The sequence below is a fragment of the Fusarium proliferatum genome, assembly GCF_900067095.1.
Source record: "Fusarium proliferatum ET1 genome assembly, contig: FPRO_scaffold012, whole genome shotgun sequence".
In the NCBI taxonomy this organism is placed as follows: Eukaryota; Fungi; Ascomycota; class Sordariomycetes; order Hypocreales; family Nectriaceae; genus Fusarium; species Fusarium proliferatum.
In genome coordinates this window covers 1,379,431-1,398,200 of record NW_022194801.1, presented here as the reverse complement: position 1 = coordinate 1,398,200, position 18,770 = coordinate 1,379,431, and the positions used below count along the sequence as shown (strand labels likewise).

Genomic DNA, 18,770 nt, shown 5'->3' with positions numbered 1-18,770 from the left:
TCTGCATCCTAGTCCCCACCAGCTTTCGAGATCACAAACCAAACTTCCCTATTTGACCTTGTTGTTCATTCCTCTACATTGTCCCTTTCAACAGTCATTATGGTAACTCCTCAGGAGAACATGGATGCAGCATCCATTGGTGAGAAACAGGACGGCAAGATGTTAGAGACATCTCTCGACCACGTCCCAAGTCATGCCAATGGAACAGTCGCCACTATCGATGGTATAGATCCTGCTACTTTGCATAACGACGAAGTGATCACCCAGGCTATTCAAGCCATTGGCTTCGGCAAGTTCCAATGGCAGCTAACCTTCTCCTGTGGTTTCGGCTTCCTAGTCGATCAGGTCAACCTCATCACTTACATTAACAAGTCCTTGAACTAACGGTGTTGCTAGATGGTCCTTGTATCGATCAGCCTCGTTACGCCCCAAGCAGCCATGGAATTCGGCCCTCGATATGCAACTCTTCTATCTGCGTCTTCGTACGCTGGCCTACTCATCGGCGCTTTATTTCTTGGCACACTCGCCGATAACTTCGGCCGACGATTAGTCTGGCAGGCTTCTATCTTTGGATGCTCTATCATGACTACCATTGCTGCCTGTTCTCCGAATTGGGCTGCTCTGAATGTCTTTGTTGCTTTGATAGGTCTGTTTGCTGGTGGCAACCGTAAGTCTTCGTTATCTCAGTATATAATCTCTTGCGATTGCTAAGCTGAACCTCTAGTGGCTATCGACTTGACACTGCTGGCGGAAGCAATTCCTCAAGAATGGTCTTTCATCCTTTCAAGTCTCGCAGGAATCTGGGGCTTCGGAAATGCTGTCACGGGCCTGATTGGTAGTTACCCGCGCGCAACATGATCACATTCACTGACAATCCACAGCCTGGCCTCTTCTCGTCAACTTTGGGTGTCCCAGCGGCTCAACCCCCGATACCTGCAGTCGCAGCGATAACATGGGCTGGCGATATCTTTACATCACTCTTGGTGGACTATGCCTCGTCATGTCGCTCATCCGAGCTTTCGTCCTACGATCCCTCGAGTCCCCAAGATGGCTCGTCTCTTGTGGAAAGATGAAAGAGGCTGCGGAGGTTATAAACCATATCAGCAGGATGAACAAGTCTGATTATCATGTCACCAGTGACAATTTCCTGCAGCCTGAGCAGGAGAAGTCTGATGGTGAAGTTCGGTCCTGGCGTGCGAATCTTGTTCGAGCTTCGAGACTCTTCTCTGGAGCTAAGCAGATACGTCTGATGGTAGGTCTCATCATGATCTGGGCACTTATCGGCATCGCGTAAGTCCATCTATATGCAATCTCTAGGAAGTCACTAATAGACCATAGGTACCCTCTCTACACCATCTTCCTCCCCTACTACCTCGCAGCCCACGGCGCCAACTTCGGCGAAACCAGCAACTACATCACCTACCGCGACTGGACCGTCTCCTCCATCGTCGGCATCTTCGGCCCCGTCCTCAGTACCATCCTCGTATCATCCCGCTTCTTCAAGTCCAAGCGCTCGATGCTCCTCACCGGTGTAATCTGCGCCGCATTCTCCGGCGCATTCACGTCTGCCAGAACAGCCGCAGAAAACCTCACATTCTCTTGCATGATCAACTTTTCTCTCAACGCTCTGTATGCTATTGTTTACTCGTACACGCCACAGGTCCTTCAGGTGCAGAATCGTGGGATGGGAATGGGGTTGCTAATGGCAGTGGGGAGGATGGCGTCACTTAGTGCGCCGTTCATTGCGACTTTTGCGGATGTTACGACCTCAGCGCCGATTTGGGTTGCGTGTGCTTGTTTCTTGGCCATTGGTCTTATTGCGATGGGTCTTCCAGCTGATACGAGACCCTATGTGTCGAAGAAGGTTCAGCAGTCCAGTGTCTGAGTAGGCATTGTACAGTGTTTGTAGTAGCTATCGCAGTGTTCTGTAGTAGTCAGATTAGGTGCAAAGATTATGGATATATCCTGCTAAAGTATTTTCTCCTTGAACTGGTGAAAAGGTTGAATAGCAGTATGTAACCACAATGACACTTGATTGGATTTTGAGTGACATTTGTCTTATAACTAATCTATCGAATAAGGACACCATAGCGCTCTTATTTAGGATTTTTACTAAGGTTGAGAGTTTAAAGGAGGCTCCAGCCTCAAGACGTAAAGGTAAAAGAACACCAATAGCCACATATACTGACTGCGCTCTCCTACCTAATATCTTCCTTTTGGCAGAAAAGCTCGATATCTTAATGACTTGGTCCAAGTTATGAGGAACATTTCGTTATCTTCCCCAATATTTCTTGATATCTTTCAAGTCTTCAGCCAACGCAACAGGGTTATCCAGGCCCGAGAAGTGTCCACCAAACTCGTGATCTGAGCAGCATCATTAGCCAAACAGCGCAAATTGCTAAACAAAGCGACTACTCACTTTTGTAGGAAACCAGATTTCCCACCCGGCCAACTAGCTCTGGAGGCCAAAACCCGGGATTATACTTAAACGCGCTGAAGAGCAATGGCGCATCAGTCTCGGCCTTGGTATAGTTTGTCATAAACCCATTGGGGTTAGAATAGTAGATATATACGGATGATGCAAAGCTCTTAGTCAAATAGTAGAGTGCAACGGTCTTTAGCATTTCGTTATGGTCCAGAACGGACGGAGGGGTTCCAGCTCTTGGATCAGACCCTGCCAAATATCAGCACGATTACCAGATGTTATAATGCTTAGACTTACAAACAATGAGCTTCTCTACGATCCAGGATAACTGCCCAACTGGATTATCGTAGAGGGCGAGGCCGATGGTGTTTGGCTAATAATTAGTCTTTAGAATGATGCACCGAGACTAGCATTCAGGCTTACCTTTGTTGCTTGCTCCATGTAATAAGCATTTCCAGTTGTAGCCCACTCCTCAGCGACCTGAGCCTCAAATTCCTCAAGAGGTGATAATTTGATACCCTCCGCCGCGAGCTGGGTTCTGTACAAGGGGACGAACGGTAGGAATGAGAGATGAACCAATCGCACAGAGGTATTGAAATTGGCATAAAGACTGTATGCAACACCTGACCCCCAATCTGTGCCGTAGGCGGCGTACTTGGGATATCCCAAGACTTTGGTCATGAGCGTGTTGAAGAGCCTGGCTGTGTCGTCGACTGTCCAGGTCGGCGGTGGTGCTGATGAGAATGCAAAGCCTGGAAGGGAGGGTATGATGATATGGAAGTCATCCCTGAGCTTCTCGATCAACGGAATGAATTCTAGAAACGACCCTGGCCATCCGTGATTAAGAACCAGAGGGATGGCTTCGGGATTATCGGATTGTTGATGGATGAAGTGGATGGTTTGGTTTTCGATTTCAGCGGTGAAATGGTGCAACCTAGTTGTATCTGTCAGTGTCAAAACTTCAATGGCGATTTGACGACGAAGGGCATACTTGTTGAGCTCTTGTTGCTCAGCGTTCCAGTCGAAATTCTCGATTAATTCCTTTCTCAGGGATTGCAATGTCTCTAAGCTAATACCGGCATTTGGGTCAAAATAGTCGCCTTCAGTAGGCAGCCTAGTTCTCTCAGCCAAGTCAATCATGTGAGGGACTCCATCGGATAGGTCAACGGTAAAGGGCTTCAAATTGAAGCTGCTGCCCTTCCCATCACGAGACATAGGGGATGCGGTGACTAGGAATAATGAAGAAGTGAGGAAAGGAATGCTTAGAAAGGGTCTCATTGCGAATAGATAGTGATGATGGCTTTTGCGTTCTGTATATAGAATGGCTTGTTCCGTTGACATTCCACGGCGTTGCTTAAATATTCTCTGCTGCCTATAGCTACTATGTAATTCCACATCTGTAGAAGAATTAATTAGAACACGATGCTTTGAAATCACTTTGTCGTATGAGAGCCCACTGAGTAATTGAGTATTATAAATCTGCAAGTTTAATGGAAGCACAGCTTACACCGTGGCTGTTGACCCACTGGTAGTGTAACATTGGTGGATACTCTGACAGATGTCTACGGGGATCAACATCGGATCGGATACAGGGCACTATTAGTTGATTCCGGAGTCTCGCTCTCATCTGGCAACAGATGCGTCGGTTTTCAGAATTTATTCTCGCTCCTTGCTACATAAACAGTAAAGCTTTGGAAACAAGAGGGCTGGTGGCCCGTTTGTCAGTCTGTAGAATATTCTAACCGTTACATGGAATTAAATGTCATTGTTTATGCTTCCTTGATTTTGGACCGGCATTCGGCCGAAAGTCGTAGCTAGCCAGGATGCTGCCTCTGTCAGACGGTCGAGGCAAATTGACTAGAGTGGAGGGATCAGATTCCTTCATACCAATATGGTGCTATCTGTAGTCTTTAGCCGTTACGAAGGGTTTTCACATCTGAAATCAAATGGCGATATATTTCTTACGCCCTGTAGCTACTATTTGTTGGTATCTCTCAGCTTGTTACTCTAGGCCTCAACTCGAGGCGTGCATTCTACCTCTTCTCCCATTGATACAGCATTCTGTGAGGGCTACGCCTAGTAGATATAAAAGACGTGGTCACCATCTAGCATACACTACTCCCTCATAGCCTTTCAGCACAATACCGATTTTTTATCTCGAAAAAAGCCACGAGTCTGGTGTCAGAGGGCTAGTAGCAGGTAATGGTAATATCTGCTGTAGCGAAGGTTGTGTTTGAAGTCAAGTTCGCCGTATAGGTTCTAGAAAAGTGTTAGATAAAACTTAAATACTGTAATATTGTAATTTTCCAGAAGCACCCTTTGGTTTTTCCAACTATATATCGCTATTAAATGGCTTTCTTGATTGTGCGGGAAGAAAAAGAAAGTGAAAAAAAAAGTCCTTGTAAAATCAATAGTAGCAGTAACGCACTTTGTGATAGATTGGGATTCTGGTCCATATGTGCCCTTGGCGCCGGATATGAGATCATGCAGTGAAATCGGCCTTACTAGGCAACCGTCTTTCAAACTGAATTTGCTTTTTGGTGGCTGTGCTGATTAGAGGAAACAAGGCACTCAGCTATGCAGGGGTACCTGGGAGAGCCTTATTTGCGACCAACAGATGAAATAACGCCCCTCAACCCTCTTTCTCTTATTTTTCTCAGCCCCTCCCTATCTTCAGCAAACTTAACGACGTCCATTGAACCATTTCATCGCGGCAAAATGGACCCGCTCTCCATCGCTACCTCTGTGGTTAGTGTGTTTCTTCCCATTTACCCAACCTACAATACTGATCTAATCGTAGGTAGGGCTAACGGCAACGTGTCTCTCGACTTGCAAAAAGCTTCATGACCTTGCCGGGGAGTATGAAGATGTGCCAAGCATCATTGCTATGATATGCTCCGAGTCGACTGTCATCAGCATGGGGCTGTCTGAGCTACAATCTAAGATTTTACACCGCGACGATCTTGCACAGGCTTGGGCTTCTCGAACAGATATTTTAAATGTTTTTGAGGTTGCATTAACAGGCTGTATGACGGTCTTTAGTTGTTTGGAAGCTGAGACGAGGAATCTCAAGCAAAGGAACCCTACAGTTTTAGCTAAACTCCCTGGCGTCTTGGCTAGACTTAAGTTTATATGGAATCAGGACCGGCTTAAAGAACTCTTGGAAGCACTCAGAGGTCAACAGACATCAATTACATTTCTCCTAAATATTCTTGAAATGTCAGTATATCATTCTGTTTTTATTTAATATGCTAATTCGTATTTAGGGATACACTTTCTAATATTCAGAAAGACATCCGCAAACACACTCACAAGATTGAGGCTACAGCAGCCGAAGCTCAATCTCTACAATCCCGGATTCCCAGCATCAAGATTGAATCCCAATCCATATTCGACAAAGACGCCTCTAGACTCAGTCTCTTTGAGGCAACTTCAAATTTCGCGCCTTCAGAACTCGACTTCCAGTTTGATGACTTAGTCATTAATAGCAATGCGTATAGGCGAGCGTTCGCCAAAGCTCATGCCGAAAACCAGGAGTCATACAAACAAATTGAAGGTCGAGACGTTAATATTGATCCTGCTACACCTAGAGGATTGAAGTTCGACGAATCAACGACTCGTCCGAAAGATACACCACTTGGCGCCTCACAAATACTAGTATGTGATGCCGTTGAAGGGCCAGCCGAAGAGGGAGCCTTGTCTCCTGAAGGTCAAACGGAGTCACTGGAAGAAGCAACCAAGGAGGGAAAGCATCAAATTGTTAATTTGAACAGCTCTAGCTCCCAAGATCTTAATTTCAGCCAGACTGTGTCTCAGCTTGTATGCAACAAGTGCTTACTCGACATCACAGGAAGGTCTGTGACGGCCTTGGGCTATGCATGGCATCCAGATTGCTTCCAGTGTTATGTGAGTGTCACAATTAAAATCTTAGGCAAGCTAGAACTAACCGAGGCCCATACAGGACTGTGGTGGGCCGCTTGCTGGTCACTTTTTCCCCTCAAAGGAACAAGGAAACGAGCATAAACCCCTTTGTGAGAAGGACTACATTCTCAGGCTAGAATCAAAGTGTTTCAAGTGCGACGAGGCACTTGGAGGAACTTATATTACCACTTCCCGGGACCATGCCTTGGAGTACAGCCATCAGGAGCAAGCCTATCATCCTCAACATTTTACCTGTGATGAATGCGATACCATCCTGAGTATTAATAGCTACCACGCTTAACGAGAAAGGGGTATACTGCGAGTTACACTTTTGCCGGAACTTTGCAAATTACTGTAGTGGCTGTGGTTTCCCTATCCTTCGATGCTCATATCTCCGGCAGCCTGATGAGGCAGGAGGGTATAGTAGGTGGCATCTTGCATGTTTCTCCATGACTCAAGACTGGGGTCTGCAAATTCCAGTATCAGATAAAGGCCGCAAGTATCTCGCAACTATTCAGACAGGTTCAATTCGGGACCTCATACCCGACACCCGCGAAAAGCATATTGATTGTCTTCAGCAAATATATCATTTTGGTTCACATATTCTGTCCACCGTTATGGAGAATTTTCGCCTGGCTTTGGAATTTCGCCAAAAGTTCTCCAGTGGGTACGGGCCCTTCAAATACTGGAGTAATATGTTGTTTGAAATCTCGCGCCTTTTTCAGGCAGTAGCCCAACTTTCCAATGATGGTAAGTCCGGTTTCGCTCGTATGCTTGATGGAAATGGCATTTGACTGACATCACCAATGCTAGTTTCTGATGCTGAAATTAGAGCATTCTCTCGGACGTTTCATGTGGTTCTCGCAGACCTTGACTTAGAATCAAATGATTCCTCTTATGTAGCTGCTGAGCGGATTCTAGCAGCTCTCAAATCCGTCCTCAAGGTGGCATTGAGCACACTTCTGGAGATGGATCATGTCTCTTGGGATGCAATGCCCACTGAGGTCGATGACTTTTTGATGAGACTTAATCCCGACACTCCTCTAGTGTCTCATCCTAACTACAATAGGCTACCCACTGGCTGCGAAGTGTTTCTGAGATGCGAGGAGTGTAACGAAACCCTGCTCCACGACGTCTTCACTGAAGCTTCTGAAGCAGGTCATAGATGGCATCCCGAATGCTTCCGATGTCTGGTATGCGGGAGTTCAGAAGGGGTCGTTTCACCTCCATCACTGCAGGCTGCTGGTTCATACAAATGCCAGCTAGAGTCATGTAGGTGGGAGGGTATCATTGAGTTGATACCAAGTCACGCTCTAGTTATCCATCATATCTGGCGAAGTTACCTCCTTCTCAAAAAGAAGAATGCTCCACCCGAAGTCAGTCCTCCAGTGGCAGGGTTCATGGAAAGCTTGATCTCGGGGGTCATGAATTGGTCTTATCCGTCTAAGAAGAGACTTCCACCATCTTGATGCATTATCTTATCCGTTAATATTACTTTGCGGTTGATGAACGTTTGGTATTTGCTGTTATACCTGTTAGACCCATAGCTGCTCAATCTCGGTGCAGTGGGTTCATACCCATATAACAGGATCTTCGTGTGATGATTGTTCCCTCACAACGGATAGTTCCCATTTATAAGATCAAGTGGCTATAATATTCCAGCCCACGCAAGCACTGTGTATTGGCTTTCCCGGTCAATCACTTAAAGTGGTTTTCTTCTTTAGTTAAATACTTCTCCGTGACTTAAAAGTACACAAAGGGCTGGATCACCATCCAGCATATACCACACCCTCATAACCCTTCAAAACAATGCCACCCTCAAAAGCATCAAGATTCCCTCCTAGCAACCTCCTCCCCCAGTCCCCCTTAACCTCAACCTTTTGCTCCTCCTCCGAGAAACTCAACAAAATAAGTGCCTTCCTCCCATCATAGCTCGTCATCGTATACGCAAACACGTCCTCACTATCCTTGTACTCATCCAAAATGTCAAACCGTCCATAAACAAAAACATCCTTTTCCTTCTGGCGCAGCTCAAGAACCTGTCTGTAGAAAGCTAACACGCTATCATCATCTTTTTCTTGCTGAGCAACGTTCCAGGTGTCATAGTCGTCGTTGACGCGCATCCAGGGCTTGTCGTTGGTGGTAAAGCCTCCGTTGGTGTCGGCGGTCCATTGCATGGGCAATCGACCGTTATCTCTGGCCTTGAGGCGCATTTCTCTCATGACGTCTGACATATCAGCTCCAGGACCTCTCTTCTTGAGCACGCTGTTGTAATAGTTCAACCCCTCGACATCAATGTAATCCTCGATCTTCCACGACTCAGGCACATTAGCCATGCCAATTTCTTGACCTTGGAGCAGAAACAGAGTTCCACTGAGTGTACTGAGATAAATCGCGAGCATCTTAGCAGCCTCCTTTCGGAACTGGGGCTTGTCCGATCCATAGCGTGATAGAGGCCGTCCAGAGTCGTGATTGTCCATATAAACAGAGTTCCAGCCGTCAAACTTCGGCATAGCTCCTTGCCAACGACTCGTAATTGTCTTGAGCTTGGACAACCTGAAGTCATCGCGTTCGTACTTGTGATTGGGACCAAAGTCCATGTCAACAATATCTCCCGTGAACAACATGTTCAACTCATGCCTGTCCTTGGCAACATAACTAGCGACACTGTCTTCATCTTTTGTGAAGCCTAATTCACCAACAGTCATACAATCGTACTTGTCGATGACCTTCTCTCTCATCTCCCTTATATACTCGTGCATACGCGGACCACTGGCGAAGTACTTATCGCCTGGTTGAAACTCGGCGTCTGGTCGGGTAATAGGTGCGTCGGGAAGATCGGGGTGCTTGGACATGAGGTTCATCGAATCAATGCGGAAGCCATCGGCGCCTTTGTCGAGCCAGAACTTCATATCGTCGTATGTTGCTTCGCGCATGTCTTCATTTGCCCAGTTGAGATCAGGCTGCTCGGGGAGGAAGAGGGAGAGATAGTATTGCTCTGTCGTCTCATCATATGTCCAGGCACTACCACCAAAGATGGAAGCCCAGTTGTTAGGCGGTTTGCGATTTCCATCAGCGTCAAACTTTGGATCGCGCCAGAAATACCAATCTCGCTTCGGTGACGTTTTTGAAGAGCGCGACTCTTTGAACCATTCATGCTCATGGCTAGTATGATTCACCACGAGGTCAAGTAGCACCTTGATGCCCCGCTCATGACACCCAGAGATCAACGCGTCAACATCTCCAATCGTACCGTAAGGGCGATGAATATCGCGATAGTCTGAGACGTCATAGCCCATATCATGCTGAGGACTCTTGAAAATGGGCGACAGCCAAATAGCTGTAGCGCCTACTGAACGAATATAGTCAAGCTTTGAGATAATGCCAGGCAAGTCGCCTAGCCCGTCGCCGTTGGAGTCAAGAAAGCTAGCTGGGTAGATTTGGTAGACAACTGCTTCTTTCCACCATTGGCGATCGGGAGGGGTTAACGCTGACATGATGGCGGGGTCTAGGATGTTCGATTGAAGATGAATGTTGCAATGGTGAGATTATTACTCTGTGTCTGAGGTTTCTTATACCCGATGACTACTTCCCGGTCCGACAATTCTTCTGTTCAATAATTCTCATGTAACATCAAAGAGAGAAGGATCGGGTGATTTCATGACTTGTCTTCTCCACGTCGATCTCGTGCCTTTTCTCTCTGGGGTGAAACTCTCAAGGCTGAATTGTGATTTGTTGATGACTTACCCGAGACCCAAGATGTGCACCAAATCATCGGACCGACAATTTACCCAATAATTATCTGCTCCAGACGCACGGTCCTTTATTTCTCCAGAGGCGAAGAAGCCAATAGAAATTCACCCATTTCACCCATTGACCCACTATCTCGATCCGGGTTGTGAGGATGGTGACATGCTAAAGTCTTCTCGGCCGATGAGATGGGGCGATTTTTCGCTCTCTCTGTTCCCCATGGGGGCTCCAACTATCGGAGAATGTTGAAAGTTTCCGGGGATAATTCTGAAGTCTAAAAATCATGAATTGATATATAATCTCGAGGGCATACCCTCCGAATAACCAGCTCATCATCATAACCTCAATCACCCCTTCACATCCTCACAATGACCACCAAAGTTGAAGCCATCGCCACTGTGTCCGACCATGTCGAAAAGGCACCAGACTCCATCGCCATCCAAAAAGCCATTGACGCTCAAGACCTCACACCCAAGCAACAGTACCAGCGCCTCTGGACAAACCTCAGGAAAGACAAGCGCTTCGTCCTATGGTCCATCTACATCATGTCCCTAGTCTTTGGCTGGGGTTATGATGCTGGTCTCTCAGGTGTAGCTGTTGCCTTCCCTGAGTTCCGAAAGGTCTACGGAGAGTACTACAGCGTTGGTGATCAATATGTCATCCCGGCGCTGTGGCAGTCTCTTTGGAACGCTGCTAGTACGATTGGCCAGGTCTTTGGCGCGTTTCTGGCGGGTCAGTTTGCAGATTGGGTTGGACGAAAGGCTGTTCTTTGGACGGCCGTCGCTCTATCTATTTCGTCTTCTTTCGCGCTGGTCTTTGCTCCCAGTCTGCCTATTCTCTTCGTCTCTAAGCTTCTGCTTGGTCTTTCCGTTGGTCTCTCAACTGTCACGCCTCCTCTGTACGTGACAGAGAATGCACCAGCCGCTCTTCGAAGCTCTCTTAGCTCCCTGACCAACGTGATCATCGTTCTGGGCTTTTTCCTCTCCTCCATCACTGGCTGGGGCTCTTCCAAGATCAAGGGCGAATGGAGCTTCCGACTTGCTTTTGTCATGACCTTCCTCGTCCCTACTCTCTTCGCCATTGGTCTTCCTTTCCTTCCCGAGTCACCTGTTTGGTACGTCAAGAAGGGTCGCGATGACGATGCTCGAAAGGCCATCTTCAAGCTTTATGGTACATCTATTGATGTTGAGGAAAGACTTGAGTTCATCAAGTCTGAACTCGAGGTCACCGCTGGTGAGGCCAGCATGGCTAAGCAGACCAGCTGGAAGGCCATCTTTTCCAAGGAGCACCGAACCAGAACCCTCATTGCTGTTATGGGACTTCAGTCTCAGAACTTCTCCGGTGGATACTTTGCCAGTAGGTAACCATCTATGGGTCCTACCGATTCTAGTACTAACTACCGCAGACACTTACCAGACCTACTACTTCGAACTCATCGGCCAATCCGACCCCTTCGGCCTCACAGCTATTTCCTCAACTCTCCAGTTCCTCTCCAACTGCGTCGCCGTCTGCGTCTCCGATGTCCTTCCTCGTCGAAAGTCCCTCATCGGAGGCGGTACACTTCTCTGCTGCTGGTCCATCATCATCGCCGGAACCTCCCTCGCAGGGACTGCCAACACAGCCGCCAACACCGCCCTCCTCGCCTTCATGATCACCTGGTCGATGCTTTACACCGGTACAGTTGGTTGCTTCGGATGGGCTATCGCTCAGGAAACCGCTGCTCAGGCTACGCGTCCCAAGACTATTGCTTTTAGTCTTGTTTGCCAGCAGCTCACTGCGCTTATGCTGTCTTCCGTGTTCCCCTACTTCATCAACCCCGATCAGCTCAACTGGGGTGGAAAGGTCATGTTCTTGTTTGTTGGTGCAGAGGTCTTCATCCTGGCTACGCTGTTCTGGTTCCAGCCTGAGACGAAGAACAGGACTTATCATGACATTGATTGCCTGTATGCCGAGGGTGTTCCTCCTCGAAAGTTCTCCAAGTATGTTGTCAACGACGGTACCGTTGTGCGAAAGCCCGCCGTGGAGAAGAAGTGATTGGACGAGCAGGGTATTGAGAATGTGATGGGTGTCCAGTATTGTGGATGGGCATTGGGGAATTGGAGTTTGCACTTCAGCCGTTAACATGGGATAGAGAAAACAAAAAGTTTTATAGTATATGAGAATTATAGTATATCAAATGATTCCTTTCTACTTTATTGAGTCACACTCTTGCTCATGTCTCCTACTGCCACGGGTAGAATTATCCACCTCGTCTCTTCTCCATGAGCTGATTCCAGAGCAGTTAGTGCTAAATTCAGTGGATCCTGTGGCGTGCAGCCATGACGAAGTAGTTACCCTGTTCTCCGCGTTTTATAAAAAACCCAATCCCCGCAAACTCCAAACCTTGTCCCAACTGCTTCCAATTAATCAAGCCATGTCAAGTCCAGCGCCGACAAAACCATCAAAAGTCAGGCAAGCATGCGACATCTGCCATAAACGGAAGATTCGTTGCGATGGCTCTCGGCCGTGTCACAATTGCCAAAGCTTGGATATCAGCTGTACTTATTTGGCGGTCCCTAAAAAGACGGGACCCAAAGGGCCGCGATATGCACGGAGGCCTAGACAGCGACCGCCACCGACAGCATTTTCATCTACAAGCCCTGAGATCAACATCCCCAGCATCAATTCAAGCAGCACGGCATCTCCGCCATGTCCGAAACTGTTCATAGAGTCGCCTCAAATGACTGACGCAGTTATTCGATGGTGTCTCGACGCGTACTTCAAGCATAAATACCCACTTACCCCAATTCTACATCGCCCTCACCTCGAACAAACACCAAGATCAACAGAGCAGTATGGCTTAATAACCGCATGTTGTGCTGTGATCGCCCTATCGCCAGAAATACTACCGCCTTGTCCCGTGGAGGACAATTTCGCAATTCCGTCTGCCGATTTCTTAATAGCAGAAACTCTTCGTGCAAGAGAGAATTGCAATCTCATTGAACACCCATCTTTGATACATATCCAAACGTCATTCTTTCTTCACGCTGCATTCTTCTCAATAAATAAGGATAATTCGGCTTGGTATTATCTGCAGGAAGCTATAACGATGCTTCAGACATTGCGTTTGCATGAGGAGACCACCTACACTGATGATGATACAAGCGACCCTGTCTTTGTGAAGTACGCTCAGAGGATGTTTTGGGTTCTCTTCATTACCGAGAGAGCATATGCATTGCAAAGAAATCGACCGATCAGATTGCAAGACACATTGAAGCTCCCAGACGTCGACCCAATGTCGTCTGACGCAGAGATTCTACGCGGCTTTCTTGATCTCATCTCTCTCTTTCGCCCATTCGGCCAAGACTTCATCTCGCAGTGGAACTCCCCAGCATCATCCACTTCGACAGACTTCGCATACCTATTCCGATTGCAGTATCTTCTCAAACATTCGCTTCCGAACCTTTCAAATCACCCCCAAGTCCAACAAGCAGATCTTCTCATATCGCGCCAATGGCTCAAGATCGTCGTCTGGAAATTGTGCGCTTCAAAGAGGGTTCTCTCAACTGCCAATAGCGAGGATGTGATGTCATTGCACTACCCAGCCAGTATCGCACGCGACATCGTGATGGTATCGCAATTACTGCCGACTCAGGCTTTTGAGGCTAATGGAATCGGGATTGTTGAGAAGGTCTTTGATGTTGGCTGCTCGTTGGCGGATCTGCTATCGTTGGTACCTCTGGAATACCAGGGCTCAACTATGGATGTTGGGGTTATTGATACACTTATGGAGACAGTGAAAATTGTTGGGACGAGGTTTGGGGGCAGTTATCGGCACTTGGATATATTGGTTGGTAAGGCGAGCGAGTGTCTTTTAATGAACGTGGATCTAAGTCTCCCTCCACCAGATGATGACAATCAGGAGAATATGGAGGAGATCTGATGTAGTAAAGGTCTTTCATATGAAATTACACCCTACTTAATGTCTTTATCATCTAATAAAGCAGCCCGAGATTTCACTAATGATGAGTGATTCTGTTCGAATAGAACCTGTCCAATCTCTTGACGTCCATTTTCAAAGGCGCACTGCAAAGATGGCTTCCCAGGCTCATCTGGAAGGCTTATGTCTAACACCACGCGCAAGGAGAAGACGCTGAAATATGGCCCCCGCGAACTGCATAGACTAAAGCTGATCGACCTTGTGCTGAATCTTCGGGTTCTTACACTGTAAGAACTTTTCTCGGCTCGAGCTTGCTAACGATCGTGGTCCTTGCATTGCAGTCGGCATCAAAATCTATTAGTTCCTCGATTGACCAGTCGACTCCATGGCTAGCTGCTGCAACAAGACGTGATTGTAGACAGCCGTTACAGCCTGCGCATGCGCAGACTGTTGGATCGACGCCGTGGCCTAACGAGGCCACAACTACTCCTCTTCGATTCGCCTCTGTCATAAATAGGTTTCCGGGCCCCAATATTGGGGCCCGGATCAATACCATATCACCATTTCCAAGCTTTCAATTAATATCAGCACCCTTAGCCAAGCACACTTCAACTCCCTTAGAATCGCTCAATACCTTAAGTATTACTGCCTAACAAAAGCAGACTACCTTTTCACCATAACCTATAATTATAACTCTCTAAAAATTAATTGCTATATATATAACCTTTTAAAACTGGGTTTAAAATCTAAATAACTTAATAATTTATTATAATATAATTGTTCCAAGAAACTAAGTCATAAGAGACACTACTTAGAGAGATAAACTCGCTTAACAGGTAGATGCTATCTTTTTCGAGATAGAGTCTGTCGGCCTAATGTACAATATGCCAGGCCTGCCGACCTGGGGGGTTCATAACTACTCTGATTCTCACACTTTGGCGCTACCGGTAGGCTCTGGCTACAGACATGAAGGAGCTAAGTACCATTCACGCAGGACCTATAGTATATAACCTACCAAAAGCTAGCTAGCTTAAAGCAATAATTCCTACGCAAGCATTAGCAAATATTCAGGCAAAAGAACGAAACAGCACCTTTATTTCTATCCTAACATTTAAGTATCTATCTATCTCCTGGGAGAAAAAAGTTGACTTAAGCTACTGCAGATAACCAGATCAATCTTTGAGCTTGGTCGAGTGGCTAAACTGAACATAAGATAGACAGGCATTATCCGGCTTATATGCTTGCAGCTGAACCATGCAGCTAAACAAGTCATAGCTCCTTTCAGGAGCCGAGCGACTACCGTCCCGGTGCCTTATCTCCATGAGCCCGAAGGCTGGTGGGTTCAGGCTAAAATCTAAGGCAGAGAGCTCTGGTTAGCTGTCATGTCACTGGGACCCACCACCCTTCGGGTTCAAGGAGATCCCTTTAAACCTGAGAAGGCACCTCTGTTGTATTTTTAATGGGGCTTGACCCAGTATTAACTGGTTGCTAATTAATACAATCTAAATATAATAGATAGTATCTTCAATATTATCTGTCTTATTGGTTTAACCCTATAAATATACCTCAGAAGTGCCTTCTCGGGGTTAAATGGATGGAGGAGGGATGACACGTAATCGTTTCTCTCGTGCCAATCACTTCACTGCCGGACCACACTTTTTGACTTGGCAAACGTTCCCGGGCGTAAAGGGGGGTCGAAAGCATCTAGCGATTGGCCTCCTTTGGGGCGTGAGGGTCGGCGCGAAGAGCGGCAGCGAGCAGCACGTCATGCTTATCGTATGCAAATAAGTGATTTATTCCCTCAAACTAAAACCGTGCCTGTCTATCCGTAAATGCTACGAAAATCAGGCATCTCTCTAAGTTCCAGCCTATCTGCTGTTATATTGCCTATTTCAAACATCTCCTCGTTAAACAGAGCGAGATAAATTTTCAAATATTTTATAATTAATACTAAATGATTTACTGAAAGTAGATGTAATAATTATACTTAGTGACGTGACGATTAGCCAACTGTTACCCGATATTAGCTAAGCGATTGGCTTTCAACCCTACAGGTACTCTAGTGCAGGTCCTTATGAGATACTACATACATCTGCAGATAGGCTTCATATTACCTATCATAAAAACAATCAAAGTCGGCAAGGGTATTGCCGTGCAAGGGTCGCTATATGGCCTGTTATACGAGACAGTATCTCCGTCTTATCCGACGAACATTCAACTCTGCTTTATATATTATTCCCTATTGTTTTGATCCAGTGACTTTCTGTGTACCTTGCTGAAGTCTTGGTTTACTTGTACCACCAGTGTTTATTCAGTATCACCTCCCTACAATGACGGAACCTATTGTGTTCGTGGAGGATAATCCGGCAGGCGTTGATTCCGGACATAAACCACGGTTCAGACGGCGTCGTGGCGCGTGTGAGTCATGCAAGCGCCGGAAAGTCCGATGTGAGGTGCTCCATTTCTTGCTTTGTACCTCGCTAATGGTTTTACGACTAGGTAATGGCTCAAACCCTTGCAATCAGTGCCAAGTCAGATTTCAGCTGAGGCAGAAATCCCCCAAGCCTGAAGCTAATTGGTAAGGCAGAAATCATCGATCGACTGCCAGTATAAAGCCTCAAGCTGGAAAACCAATGACGGGTACACAGAACGCGGGCCCTCTGAATCGCCCTTGCCTATTGCAAGGGGGAGTTTAACGCCTCCTCAAACTGTTACGCTACCAAGCCCAATTGGCGCCGTGACTTATACAGGATCAGTGGAAGAGTCATCCGCATCCGGGATTGATGGCTCGGATCCACACAGCCTTTCAATGAGGTTAAGCAATACTGGGAGCACCATCAATACTGATTCAACAGACATCTCGCAATGGCAAGATTGGCTCATCAATAGCGACGTACCTTTTGGGGACAGTATGCAACTGACAGGAACTTCTGACGATTTCTTAACCGACTGGCTAGACCCCCAGCTTGTGAACCCGCCCAATACTGCTGCCATTACGCAAACCCTTTCGGGAGAAAACTTATCTCGACCGTCCGGCTTACTGCTTGGCACGGCGGATCCTCTACCATCGAACAGTGATTCCGACTTAAATGGCACAAGAAACGAGCTAATCGCCAGTTTTTTTCACAAGCTTCGCTCTCAGAGACCTTTCATTTTATGCGATGGAAACAGCGAGACAATACTAAATAATAACATCATGGCTCACAGAGAATTTCATGATACAAAGTTTATTTCTCGATGTATTGATAGTATGTATTGATTTAATTGCACGACATACCGGCTAGGACTAACTTTATTATTTCAAAGCATGCTATGCAGATCCTGAAGGGTATCCTTCCACCTAGCTTTCCATATACTTTGCCAAGTTCTCTAACACTAACAGCATTCGCGTATTTCTGGAGAGAAAGAGTGTTGACTCTGTTGCCGACGAGGTAGCCAAAGGTGCTTCGGCTGTTGATAGGGAAACGTCCGTTTTATTCCACTCCGTAATGGCTATTGGATGTCACGGTTTAAGTCTTGAGCAGGGCCACCACACAATTGGCAAACAAAAATACTCTGTCTCGATGATATTCAAAGAAGCTCTATACATGAGACAGAATTTGCGGGATAAGCCTACTCTTCGGGGCCTACAGGTATGTTGTACAGGTCATTGATGAAAGATTTCTTGAACTGACCGTATTATTTTAGGCTCTTTTGACTATGGTAATTTCATCACCACTTATTAATTTCCAGAGTCCATTCTTACACATGCACCAGGCATACTTTTCAGGCCGAGTAGGCGATGATTCGACTTCGAGCTTGCTCGCAGATGCAGCCGTTTGCGCCCAGACACTGGAACTGCACAGTGCAAGTGCGATTGAAAAGCAATATAATAGCTCCTCGGAACAGCAGGTAGCCAAACGTGCCCTCTGGTTCTTAAATTCACTTGAGAAGCCCCGCTGCCTCGCTGAAGGCCTATTGCCGGTTTGTAGTGCCTGACACTCCCTCATAGCAGCTTTGCCTTGTCCGTACGCCGTGACTGATTCTTTCTGGCGGATAGCTGATCCACGACGATTTAATCGACTATGACCCGCCGTCTTCCGCAAGCCACTCACCAGATGAGGTTGACTGGTTTGCCATCAACGCTCGGTTTGCCACCATCTGTTATTCCATCATAAGGGAGCGACCTCGCGGTAAACTTGGTCGCTCATCACCACGGCGCGGACAAGGCCAGGCGTCTCAGCATAGCGCGAGCTCGACGATAAGCAGGATTGAGTCTCTGTTGGATGAATGGAGAGGTGACCTCCCGTTTGCAAGTGACACTAACGCAACCGAATCCAACGAATTTGCGGCGTTGACGTGTTCGGAGAGACGCCACAGGATTAAGTGTCTGAATAAATACTGGTCCGCCGTCATTGCAACGCATTCAGGACAGGCTCGTGTTGTGGTCGTAGATGGCGGTGGAGGTGTCGGATTGAGTAAAGAACGATGCGTGGAGGCCGCTCAGGAGATTCTAAAGAATAGCCACTACATTACCTCCACCGACATTTTATATGATATGTATGTCTCTGAAGGTGGAGTCTGCCGCCATCAACGGCATGAGCCCTTTTTTCTTTCACCGTTACTCGATATCATTTTCTAAACTGCAGTTTGATCATACTAACAAATTCTCTAGCTCACTTTATTACTATATCACAGTCGCGACACGGGTGATCATGACTGCGGTGATCCGGGAGGCGTTTGCTGGTGATCTTGCAGAGGATAGAGTTCGAAAGA

General features: G+C 46.9%; 8 protein-coding genes across 8 annotated transcripts; 6 read left to right on the top strand and 2 right to left on the bottom strand.

The window, feature by feature from the left end:
- Positions 1–99: 99 nt before the first annotated feature.
- FPRO_13601 (uncharacterized protein) lies at positions 100–1,885 on the top strand (the record flags this gene model as incomplete). Its single annotated transcript, XM_031223072.1, has 5 exons — positions 100–345; positions 397–667; positions 725–835; positions 882–1,290; positions 1,339–1,885. The coding sequence occupies 5 exons, from the start codon at positions 100–102 to the stop codon at positions 1,883–1,885; spliced, it is 1,584 nt and encodes a 527-aa protein (XP_031088467.1).
- Positions 1,886–2,272: 387 nt separating this feature from the next.
- On the bottom strand, positions 2,273–3,703 carry FPRO_13600 (uncharacterized protein; the record flags this gene model as incomplete). The annotated part of the gene is made up of 5 exons (XM_031223071.1): positions 2,273–2,364; positions 2,420–2,674; positions 2,723–2,798; positions 2,849–3,359; positions 3,417–3,703. The coding sequence occupies 5 exons, from the start codon at positions 3,701–3,703 to the stop codon at positions 2,273–2,275; spliced, it is 1,221 nt and encodes a 406-aa protein (XP_031088466.1).
- A 1,440-nt stretch (positions 3,704–5,143) lies between these two features.
- FPRO_13599 (uncharacterized protein) lies at positions 5,144–6,647 on the top strand (the record flags this gene model as incomplete). Its single annotated transcript, XM_031223069.1, has 4 exons — positions 5,144–5,173; positions 5,226–5,644; positions 5,692–6,331; positions 6,387–6,647. 4 exons carry the CDS (start codon positions 5,144–5,146, stop codon positions 6,645–6,647), a joined length of 1,350 nt encoding a protein of 449 aa, XP_031088465.1.
- Positions 6,648–6,795: 148 nt separating this feature from the next.
- Positions 6,796–7,815, top strand: FPRO_13598 (uncharacterized protein; the record flags this gene model as incomplete). The annotated part of the gene is made up of 2 exons (XM_031223068.1): positions 6,796–7,096; positions 7,160–7,815. The coding sequence occupies 2 exons, from the start codon at positions 6,796–6,798 to the stop codon at positions 7,813–7,815; spliced, it is 957 nt and encodes a 318-aa protein (XP_031088464.1).
- A 297-nt stretch (positions 7,816–8,112) lies between these two features.
- Positions 8,113–9,843, bottom strand: FPRO_13597 (putative alpha-glucosidase (maltase); the record flags this gene model as incomplete). Its single annotated transcript, XM_031223067.1, has 1 exon — positions 8,113–9,843. One exon carries the CDS (start codon positions 9,841–9,843, stop codon positions 8,113–8,115), a length of 1,731 nt encoding a protein of 576 aa, XP_031088463.1.
- Positions 9,844–10,464: 621 nt separating this feature from the next.
- FPRO_13596 (uncharacterized protein) lies at positions 10,465–12,130 on the top strand (the record flags this gene model as incomplete). The annotated part of the gene is made up of 2 exons (XM_031223066.1): positions 10,465–11,452; positions 11,502–12,130. The coding sequence occupies 2 exons, from the start codon at positions 10,465–10,467 to the stop codon at positions 12,128–12,130; spliced, it is 1,617 nt and encodes a 538-aa protein (XP_031088462.1).
- A 379-nt stretch (positions 12,131–12,509) lies between these two features.
- Positions 12,510–14,018, top strand: FPRO_13595 (uncharacterized protein; the record flags this gene model as incomplete). The annotated part of the gene is made up of 1 exon (XM_031223065.1): positions 12,510–14,018. The coding sequence occupies one exon, from the start codon at positions 12,510–12,512 to the stop codon at positions 14,016–14,018; it is 1,509 nt and encodes a 502-aa protein (XP_031088461.1).
- A 2,327-nt stretch (positions 14,019–16,345) lies between these two features.
- Positions 16,346–18,744, top strand: FPRO_13594 (uncharacterized protein; the record flags this gene model as incomplete). Its single annotated transcript, XM_031223064.1, has 9 exons — positions 16,346–16,463; positions 16,515–16,546; positions 16,603–17,263; positions 17,322–17,343; positions 17,398–17,647; positions 17,703–17,717; positions 17,772–17,978; positions 18,055–18,554; positions 18,693–18,744. The coding sequence occupies 9 exons, from the start codon at positions 16,346–16,348 to the stop codon at positions 18,742–18,744; spliced, it is 1,857 nt and encodes a 618-aa protein (XP_031088460.1).
- Positions 18,745–18,770: the final 26 nt, after the last annotated feature.